Genomic DNA, 10,575 nt, shown 5'->3' on the forward strand with positions numbered 1-10,575 from the left:
GGGGCGCCCCCGAACCTCCCCGCGACCGGGGGCCGCCACCGGGGGCCCCCTCCCCATCGCCACCCGGTTGCGCTCCAGCCCGGCGGTCGCGGCCACACCGCGCGGCCACCGAGCCCCGCGCCCCCCCGCGCTGCCGCCCGCCGCCGCCCCCCCCCCCCTCCCGCTCCCCCGGCCCCCCCGGCCCGCCCGCCGCCGCCCCGCCCGGTGATTCACGCCGCCCCGCCGCTTTATAGCGCCGCCGGCCCCGCCGCCGCCTCACAGCAACAGGTCCCGGAGCGCCCCGGCCGCGTCCCGTCCCGCCGCCCGGCCCGGCCCGGCCCGGCCATGCCGCTCCGGCTGGCGCTCTGCCTGCTCGCCCTCTGCGGCCCCGCCGGCGGCGACGCCGCGCACGGTAAGTGCGGGGGGGCCGGGGGGGGGCCGCGGGGCACCGGGCGGCCGCGCCCGACGGCAGCTGGCGCGCCCCGTCCCGTCCCGTCCCGTCCCTCCGGCAGGTGCCTGCGGCGGCCCCTGCTCCCGGCGCCGTTACCGGGCTGTGCCCCGCGGCGCGCCCCGTCCGGCCCCGGGCAGCCGCTGCCGGTGGCCCGGGGCGGGGGGGGGGGGCGCTCCCCGCCGGTGCCCCGCCGCCCCGCGGCGCCGGCCCCGCGCGTCCCGCCCGCGACGAGCCCCGGGGACGTCCCGGCCACCTCCGGCCGCGGCGGTCCCGGGGCTGCAGCGAGGCCCGCGTCGGGGCAGCGCCCGTGCCCGGTCCCGGCCCCCGGCTCGGGGCTGGAGGTGAGCGGAGCCCCCGGTGCTGCCGGCCCCGCAGCACCGCCCGGGGCGGTCCCGGTCCTCAACGCCCCGGGGTGCTGAGCGCCGAGCTCCGGTGCTTTGCGAGCCGCCCGGCCCGGATGGGAAGAGCCGGGAGCCGCAGCCGGTTCCCGGTTTGGGTGTGGAGTTTGCAGCTCGGAGCCCTCCCGGGTCGGGTGGCCATACCGGCAGCTTCTGCAGTGCTCGGAGGCAGCCCGGTGGCTCGGTGGCCGTTCCCTCGCAGGAGCCACCAGCGCCCAGGCCAGCCGGGATCGCAGTGGCCCTGCCAGCCCCGCTGTGCTGAGCCGAGGTCGCTGCCTGCCAGCCTCGGTTCTCCGGCTGCAGCGCTGGAGTTTCCGTCTTCCTCCTCGTGCAGTCACATTCGTCTCCATCACTCGCTGCCAGCGCGGGCAGGGAGCAGGGCTCGCAGGACAGCAGCAGGTCGAGGTGCCCCAGAGGACCAGGGGGATTCCCGCAGGGTCCCTGCAGGGGCTTTGGCCCCCAGGATCATGTTTAGCATCGCCCCTGCCCATGGGATTTCCACTCGCTGCTTGGCGAGGTCCAGTTCAAACACCGAGAGGCCCCAGGCACGAGCCCCCCGATGCTGCCCTCCAGGCCCCGCTGCAGGCAGGAGCGGTGCAGCCTCGCTGGCTGGAGAAACTTGGAGGATGGGGCACCCAGAGAGCCCCCGCACTGCCCCCACCTATCCGTGGCCGTGGGCTCAGCCCGCAGCACGTCCCCCCCTTTCCCTGCCCTGGCTGTGCGTGGGCGCAGCCGTGGGTACGGCCACCCGGGTGCAGTGGGAGCTGTGGGGGCTCAGGCGCTCCCGTGTCCGCAGGAGCTGGCCCTGTGGGAGGTGAAAGTGGCTCCTGCTCGCCTGCTGGGGGCTCGGGGCTGCTCCTGCATTGTGGCCCGCTTCCCGTTCAGCCTCCCTGCGGCTTTGCTGTGAGCGTTGTGGCATCAGGACCCGTCCCAGCCCCGTGGCGTGGCTGGGCGCTGCCAAATGTGTTCAGAGCGCAGCCCTGGTCCGGGGTGAGGAGCTCGCTGGGCTCTCCTGCCCGCTGATGCTGTGCAGGGCGTTTGGGGGCTCCCCGGGGCTATGGGATGATGGGGGAGCACTGCAGCCTGGGCACTGGGGTGGGGGCAGGAGGTTCCCCTACGTAGCAGCAGAGGAGACTCCGTGTTTTGAATATTTTTTATTCTTTTTTTCTTATAAACATGTGAGCAGCTGACCCACTTTCTTTTGGCAAATGATCTGCGAAGGAAACTATTTTAAAGTAGCCAGAGATCCCTGCTGGGAAGATATCAGACTTGGAAACTACCTCCTGGGCACTGGGAGCACAGGGGGGTTCCTGGGTCGCACTGGGGACAAACCGAAGCAGCACAGGGGGAATGGGGCGGCCCCGTCCAGCGCCCAGGATGGGCAGACCCTGCCCCCCAGCACCGTGCCTCGCCGTGGGGATGTCCTGGGGCCTCCCCTGGAGGCCTCTCCCTGTGGACATCAGGCACCCATGGGCCATGGAAAAGCTGCGGAGGGATTTGGGGCTGGGAAGCTCTGGGCTGGCCGCGTGCACTCAGCCTTGGGGCGGGTGCTACCGGCGCAGAGCCCCGGCTTTTGCACTGTCTAAACGCGGTGTTCGGGCTGCTGCTGGAGCTCCTCTCAGCCCCGAAGAAGCGCAGGGAGCAAGCAAGGATCAAACTTTGCTGCGGAGCTCCTGGGGCTGCCGCTGGTGTGAGGGCTGGCTGTGGGGGATGCTGGTGCGGCTGCCACAGCCACGTCCTCAGCAAGGCTCCGCGCTGATCCACCACGGGAGCTGCTGTCGGCATCACTGCTGGCCCCGGGGGCTGCGGGGTCTGGGCAGGAGGGGGGCAGCCCCAGCGTGAGCGCGGTCTAGAGCTGGCACCCAGCTTCTGGCTCAGTACCATGGGGGGAATTGGGGCCATGGGAGACTGTAAAGGAGAGCGATTGGGCAGGTTGATGGAGTGCAGATGGCAGGGACGCGTTGGCCCTGCTGCCACTTCTGGAGGTGCCCTGGGGTTCCCGGACACCTGGGGCTCGGGGCTGTCAGGGTTTGGATGGGCTCCGGTCCCCACAGGGAGCTGCTGCTGGCCACAGCCGCACTGAGAGCCCCTCGTGCTTAAGGCCAAAATGAAATGGGGCTCATGGGAGGGGACAGGGGGCCAGGATGGGTGCTGACACCCGCTGTGGATCAGGGCAGCCCAGTTGGAGGGGAGCGGCTCCAGCCCCGTGCTGGCATGTCGGGCAGCAGGATGCGGCCCTGCCCCCAGCCCTTCCTCACATCTTTAGCCGTTTAGCAAACCTCAAACGCAGCTAATGAGAACATAAACCCAAATAAGCGTCAGAAGAGGCTGGTTCGCAGAGGCGGAAATTGCAAAGGAATCACTCACAAAAAAAAAAAAAAAAAAAAAGTATAAATGATTCGCTCATGAGGTTAAGGAACAAACAGGCTTTTGACTCAGTGGGATCAGATGCTGCTGGGCTGGCTGCGTCCCAGGGGCTGTGTCAAGTGCCCTGTTTGCCGGCCGGCCCCGCACAAAGGCGGTGTGTGTCGGGCTCCCGCGCGTGGGGTCAGTCCCTCCGTGGGGACACTGGTGCACGCCAGGGGACGCCGGCTCGCGGTGCTGTGCAGGCACCACCGGCCCTGCTCTCTCTGTCCCCTTGGGCAGCACTGTGGGGAGCGGGCTGTAGGGCCCCGTGCTGGCCCACTGGGCGGGCAGCTCCTGGGGCATCTCACCCCCAGGGTGCCCACCCAGCCGTGCTGCTGGCGGGGCTTTGGGGTGCCGGCCGGGCTGTGTGGGAATGCACATGGTGCTGGGGGCTGGCGGGGTCACTTGGCCCAGGACCGGTCCTGTTCCAGGGCGAGCGCAGCACGGGCACCGTTAGCTCCCCCGGCCAGCTGCCCGTGCGTGCCCTGGTGGTGGGGAGGTGGCAGGGCCACTCTGGGGTCTCCTCATCCTCTGCCCTCTCTGCAGGTGGGATCTGCTGGCTGCAGCAGGGGAAGGAGGCCAAGTGCACCATGATCCTGAAAACGGGCGTGACGTGGGAGGAATGCTGCGCCAACGGCAACGTGGACGTGGCCTGGTCTAATTACACCTACCCAGGCAACAAGATCAGCCTGCTGGGCTTCCTGGGGCTGGTGACCTGCCACCCCTGCAAAGGTGAGCGCGGCCGCTGCTGGGCACCAGGCTGGGGAGGCCCCTGGGGCTGAGCCCCCTGCTGGGGAGGATGCTGAGCCCGCGATGCAGCAGCCGTGGGGCAGGGCTGGGTCCCCCAGTGCCTTTCTGGGTCCCCCAGTGCCTTCCTGGGTCCCCAGGAGGGTGCTGCCGGGGGCCTGGGCTCGTGGTGCAGCCGCCAGCCCCGGGTTGCTCTCACTTCATGTGCGCTTTTGTGGCCCCCGGGGCACGGGGCCGCGCACCCTGCCCTGTGGCTCCTGGGCTGACAGATTGCTGGGGCCTCCCGGCCCTGCTGCCCTCACCAGGTCTGGTTAAAGGGAAACTTCTTTCAGTATTTTTTAAGGGAAAAAGATCTATTTCTTCCCCTCTGCTCCCCCTTCCTCCTCCCAGCGCGTGTGTGTGAAATGGCTTTATATAACGGGCAGCTCCAGAAATGGAAACTCTCCAGCTGTGAGTTCCAGGCCCTCCAGATGTTTTGGCGCACGCCGGAGGCACGGATCCCCTCGTCGCACTTGCGTGGCCGTGTGAGAACATGCTCGAGGACCTGCTGACCACAGTAGTCAGGAGCAGGTCTTTGGAAGGTCACTTCGTTATTTGCTTAAAGCGGGGGAAAAAAAAAAAAAGGCTCTTAACGAACAGCCTCTTGCAGTGCCGCCACGCCGCCCCTCAGTGCTTCAGCCCCCAGCGAGCTCCTCTGGCCTCGGCTGCCCTGGCTGAGCTTGGGGACGCATCTGGCAAGGTCCTGGCCCTGGTGTGCTCCCCGTGGCAGCCAGGGAGGTTGGGCACTGCCAGGGGCACCAGCGCTGGTACCGGCTGCTCTCCCAGGCTGGAGGAGGCTCTTTGGCCAGGGGGGTCTGCAGCAGGGCTGGGGGTGCACAGGGTGACCGCGGTGGTCAGAGAGCAGGACCTGGGCAGAAGGCAGCCAAGGGAAAATGGATGGAGAGCCCGGCTGGCACATGTGCTGCCACTCTCCACCCCTCCAAAAGCCCTGCTGGTCCCATCCAGATGGGGCTGCCGTGTGCTCCCCGCCGGGCTCCGGGGGCTTGGCAGAGCTGGGGGCCGGGGCAGTGCCCGCTGTGGGCTCGTGGGGCTGGCCCAGGTCAGTCTGGGGTAACGGGGTCGCAGCCGCCGGCCCCACAGCAGCAGCCGGGGCGGCCGAGCCCTGCGGGAAGGCGCTGGCCAGGCCCCGGGGGCTGCAGAAATTCCTGGCTCCAGCTGCCGGGGACGCGGTGTCCCCCCCAGGGACCCAGCGCGGACGGGAGAGCCAGGCCATGGGGCCAGGTCACGGGCAGATGCTTCTGCAGCCTCACCGCCTCGCTGAGATGGGGCGGACGGATGGACGGACGGACAGAGGGGCCGTGCCGCGCTGCCGCAGCGAGGGTCCCGTGTGCTGCTGGGGCCGGGCCCCTCCGTGCCCCGTCTTGTCCCTGCCGCGCTGCCCCTGCCCTCGGAGCCATTTTGGGCAGGCCCCAGCTATGGAAATCAAGGAGCAAACCAGGAAACCGCCCGTCTCCCACCGGGGAATTTCCCCTGGGAACGCTGGGCCAAGCAGACAGGGGATTTCCCCTTCCCCCACCTCCCCCTGCCGTCTCCCCAGGTGACCCCAGTCTTCTGCGGGGAAATCCCCCTGCTTTATCTCCAGGCATCTCCCCGCTGACATCTTCCCAGCACACACCCTGTCTGCGGGAATCCCTCCTGCTCTGGGGTAAATCGGGCTCAGGGTTCTCTTCCCTCCCCGCTCCGGGTGCTGACAGACCTGGGTCCTGCCTCCCCCGTCCCCAGGGCCGCCCGGAGTCCCTCTGGGGTGGTGCTGGGGGTGTCCGGACGCAGGGTAAGGGGCTCGCAGCCGCCCCACACGCTGCTCCCCTCCTGCTCCCGGTGCAGCCGGCGGCGTTGGGGCCCCCTCTGTCCCCTGCTCCCGGGGCCGCGGTGGCCCCAGGGCGCTTTGAGCCCCGCCGCCGTCCTGCGGGGAGGCGACCCGCGGGACAATGCGTCCGTCTGTCTCGCCTGCTCCCGCCGGGAAGCGGACGGGACGGGGGATCTGCCGCTCGCTGCCGTGACCCGCTCTTGTGTTCAAGTCACGGAGGCCTGGAGCAAAACAGGGCTGGGTATTGTCTGATTAAAGCGGAGCTCTTGATTGCCCAGACAACTCGCAAAGCCCAGTTCCTTCTGGAGGATCTGGGGCCTTACAGAGATAGATTTTTTCCATTGCATAAGAAAAAGAAATGTCTCCTTCCAAAAAAATAAATACATAGAAATGAATTAGCTGGTGCTGATCTGAGGGCCAGCTCTCTGGCTGGGGTAAGTGTTGGATGATAGCTCAGCGCCGCAGCCAACGACCTGCTCCTTCGCAGCGCTGAGCAGATCCAGATGCTGCTGCAGGCAGCGCTCGCGCGGCACAGCCCCCGCGGGGCCCGGGGGCAGCCCCAGGTAAGCCCCGGCGCGGTGCCGCGGGGCCGTGCCGCGTCCTGACGCGCTGCCCCCCCCCGTTTCTCCCCAGAGAGCTGCGAGGGGGTGGTGTGCGGCCCCGACAAGGTGTGCAAGATGAAGCACGGGCGGCCCCAGTGCGCCTGCGCCCCCGACTGCTCCAGCCTGCCCCGCAAGCTGCAGGTCTGCGGCTCCGACGGCTACACCTACCGGGACGAGTGCGACCTGCTGACGGCCAAGTGCAGAGACCACCCCGACCTGGAAGTGATGTACCAGGGCAAATGCAAAAGTAGGTTCGGTCGTGCCCCTGCCCTGCCCCATCCCCGCTCCCCGCGGCTCCCGGTGCCATGAGGGCGGTCGGAGCCCGGCAGTGCTGTGTGGCTCCAGGTCACACGCGCCCGTCGGTCCTCCCGGTGCCCTGCGAGGTCCTGCAGGGGTGAGAGGCTGCCTGGGTTGGGCACGTGCTGCCCACACACCGCACAGTGCCCCCACCTCTCCCGCCCCAGGAAGCCAGGGCTAACGTGAACCCAGCCACCGAGGCTGCAGCCTCTGGAGACGGAGATGCCGCTGCGGTGCCCTCCCCTCCCGTGGCACATCAGGAGCAGATCCGCAGCCCGTGTTTGGGGGCTCTGCCATGCCCCGGCGGGGGGGGACGAGCTCGGCCCCCGGCTCCCAGCTGCATCTCCCCGCCTGAGCGCTGCGCGGAGGAGTTCACTCGCGGCCGAGCTCGCTGGCCCCGGCATCGCCCCCGCGCCGCTGCCTGCAGCAGGGTGGAGCGGCTCGGAGCTGGCACCCGCTGCGGGGCCCCGGCCCCGGCACCCCAGCGGGGACGCAGTGGCGAGAGCCGGGCGGCTGAGGAGCTGCATCGGATGCCGAAGCGGCTCGTCAGTGCGACGGGGGATTCGGCCTCGCTGCGGCTGGGGAATAGCAGTCCGTAAAATGTCACTTCCAAACATCAAGCCCCTTTTTTGTTGTTTTGTTAAAGAGAGCAGTAATCCTCCTTTCCCTGCCAAGAACTGTCAGAATTATTATGATTATTTTTGCCAGCCCTCCTCTCTGAAATGCTTTGCCTGTCAAGCTCTGGACTGCACAGTAAAATTTGGGGCAAGAAATGTGAGTTGCGAGCTGGGAGTTGCAGATGCCAAGTCTCCTTCCAATCCGGCAGGAAAATAGAGGAAGGAGGAGGGAAGGCTTCAAACAGTGTTTACAGCGTCCGGGGAGCACGCCGGGCCCGGCCGTGCCCCCGCGCCGGCGTGGGGCTGGTGCCACGGGGGCGGCCGGCTGCGCAGGGCCTGAGGGCTGGGGGTGCACAAAGCCCCCCGCCCTCCTGCGCGGCTCCGAGCCCTGCCCGGGGCCTGATCCTGCCCCTGCGGGCCCTCGCCGCCCCTGCTCTCTCTGCCAAGGCACCTGCGTGGGGCCACTTGTCCCAGCCAGGTCCCGTCGGCCAAGCCGGGCTCCGGCCCCGCGCCCTCTCTCGGGTGCTGTTTCGGGGCCGTCGGCTCCCCCCGGCACGGACGGCTCCTGCCCCTCGTCCCCGCGCGGCCGGCGGTGCCAGGTCCCTGCCCGGGGCTGCTGAGCTGTGTCTGCGTTGTGCTTCCCCGCAGAGTCCTGCTCCAGCGTGGTGTGCCCCGGCACCCACACCTGCGTGGTGGACCAGACGGGCAGCGCGCACTGCGTGACGTGCCGGACGGCTCCCTGCCCCGAGCCCACCAGCCTGGACCATGCCCTGTGCGGCAACAACAACGTCACCTACCCATCGGCGTGCCACCTGCGGCGGGCCACGTGCCATCTGGGGCGCTCCATCGGCGTGCGCCACTACGGGAGCTGCTCGGGTGAGCGGGGCGCAGGGCACGGGGGGGCCGCCGGCGAGGGGCTCTGCCCCCCTGCTGCACCCACTCACCTCTTTCCCCCTTTTCTGTCCCCGTTTCCAGCCGCGGCCAAGTTCTCCCTGGAGACGGACAACGCCGAGGAAAACTACGTGTGAATCCTTCCTTCGCCGCGAGGCCGGACCCAGGAGACAGGGGCATTATGTGTATATTGTACAAACCATATACCTGATATTTATTAAGATAAAAGGTCCTTATTTATATCTGTGTATGTTATGCAGTCGCAGAGGGCCCGGCTCCCGGCCCTGCCAGCCGTGCCGGGGCTGTGTGGGGCCACCCGGGCTGCTCCGTGCCCGCAGCGTCGAGGGGGCGTCCGCACCGCCGCGCGCTGCCCCCCCCACGTGTCCTTGGACGGCCGCCCCGGGCCTATTTATTTTTGGATTGAATTCTTGGTACTCTGCTGACGTTTCTGGCCGGGACCTCGGGGTCAAGTGGGAATCTGCGCTTTATCTTTCCCCGGAGGGGCTCAGCCCCAGCTGCCAGCAGCAGGAAAGGGAGCACGGAGCTGCGCCGGGTTTGGGAGGGATAGGTCTATATTTTTATACACACATACATATATATATGCGCATGTATATGTGTATGTCATTTTCCCCTGAAGTTTTAGCGCGTGTTTGTTAAAGCTGATGTTAGCTGAGGTTCTCCCAGGCCCACCCAGACCTGGCTTCCAGCCCTCTCGGTGCGATGGGGACGCAGCCTGCTGCTCGCCCTCGCTCACCCCTCCATGGCCAAACCCCCGGTGAGCAGCCCGGGCCGCTGCGGGGCAGAGGGCTGCGGAGCCCCCATGGGGGCACGGGGCAGGAGCGTCCCTGGGACCCCCGGCCCCGCTCTGGGGCAGGCGCAGCCCCCTCCGGCCCCCGTCTCCCGCACCCACCGCTCTCTCACTCCCTCTGTATTTATTGTTACTTCTCTCTCTTTTTGTGCGTGTTGTGACCTGTGTAAATACCATCTCGTCTCTGACACCAAGAAGCTGTTGCCTTTATATAAATATCATATATATATAATATATATATATATATAAATACCCTATTTTCTATTTTTGTATGATTGTGTTCCGATTCCTGAGGCAGAAGCTATGGGAACATATACATTTCCTATTCCATATTGTTAGGAGCATTTTACGGCTGTGTTACAATTTGGATTACAATTAAAAAACGAATAAAAGGTGCTGCGGGTCTGGTTTTGTTGCGCTGCTGCATCCCACGGGGCTGTGCCCCTGTGCCGTGGGACCTGCAGGGCGCCAGCAGTTGTGGGGCATGGGGGGCGTGCAGGGGGGTGCCTGGTGCATGCGGCAGCGCGTCCCAGGAGCTGTGTCCCCCCCGGTAGCGGCCGTCCCGGCGTGGGCACCGGCCTGAGCTGGCAGCAGCGGCAGCGTCCCTGTGGCGGGGAGCAGGTGAAGTGCGCCCTGTTCGGCCCCAGCTCCCCGGCTACACCAGGCCACCGCCAGCATCTGTTTCAGCTTTGTGTTGGGGTTTTTCCACCCTGGCCAAGTCTCTCCGAGCAGCAACAAGAAAGGAAAGGGGAGAGAGAGGAGGGAAAAAAAAAAAAAAAAAAAAAAAAGAGAGAGCAACCAGCAATGCAAATCAAATATGTTCCTAATATCAGTGAGTGCCGTAAGGGTTTGGTATTTCACAAAACAATTCCTGCCATTAATTGAGTCCTGATGTGCGACGCTCCCCCGGCGGACGCAGTCGCAGGAGCCGGGCTGCAGCCTGCGGCTTGGCTCCCGCGGGACGCCAGGAGCTGCGGCCGTGCCCCCGGCCGGGTCCCCTGCCCCGGGGCTGGGGTCAGCGCACGGCCCGGCCACCCCGACCCCCGTACCTGCCCCGCTCGCCTCTGAGCCGCTCCCTGCCTGCGGGGTGGGTGTAAGGGCACGGCCAGGGCTCGGCCGGGGCTTTCCCTGGTGCCAGTGTTTGCAGCACAGGGGGCCGGGGGCTTCCTGCCCCCTTCCTCCTCCCGCCCCAGCCCTGGCCCTGGGGCTTTGGCCCCGAGGCTGCTGGCGCTGACCCACGCCAAGGCGGCGGGCACGGGCTGCGGCAGCGACGTCAGTGCTGCTGATGGGCGGGAGATTTCGGCTCCCAGAGCACGGCCGTGAGTCAGGCGGCTCCTTCCCTCCGTTTTTTGGGTGGTCTGGGGCGAGCCGGGACAAGCGCCGGCTCCCCAGGGTTCCCAGCAGCGTGTGGAAGCCCCGAGGCTGGCAGCCCTGCCCCAGCGTCCTCGGGGCCGTGGCTTCCCAGGGAGCCCACAGGGATTTGGGGCTTCCTCAAAGGCTGGCAGCCTGGCA

At 67.2% G+C, this 10,575-nt stretch overlaps 1 protein-coding gene across 1 annotated transcript; it reads left to right on the forward strand.

Moving 5' to 3' along the window:
- The first annotated feature begins 324 nt into the window (after positions 1-324).
- Positions 325-8,495, forward strand: FSTL3 (follistatin like 3). Its single transcript, XM_032203727.1, has 5 exons — positions 325-391; positions 3,781-3,966; positions 6,482-6,697; positions 8,013-8,240; positions 8,340-8,495. The coding sequence occupies exons 1-5, from the start codon at positions 325-327 to the stop codon at positions 8,390-8,392; spliced, it is 750 nt and encodes a 249-aa protein (XP_032059618.1). The 3' UTR covers positions 8,393-8,495.
- Positions 8,496-10,575: the final 2,080 nt, after the last annotated feature.

The sequence above is a fragment of the Aythya fuligula genome, chromosome 26 (assembly GCF_009819795.1).
Source record: "Aythya fuligula isolate bAytFul2 chromosome 26, bAytFul2.pri, whole genome shotgun sequence".
NCBI lineage: Eukaryota > Metazoa > Chordata > Aves > Anseriformes > Anatidae > Aythya > Aythya fuligula.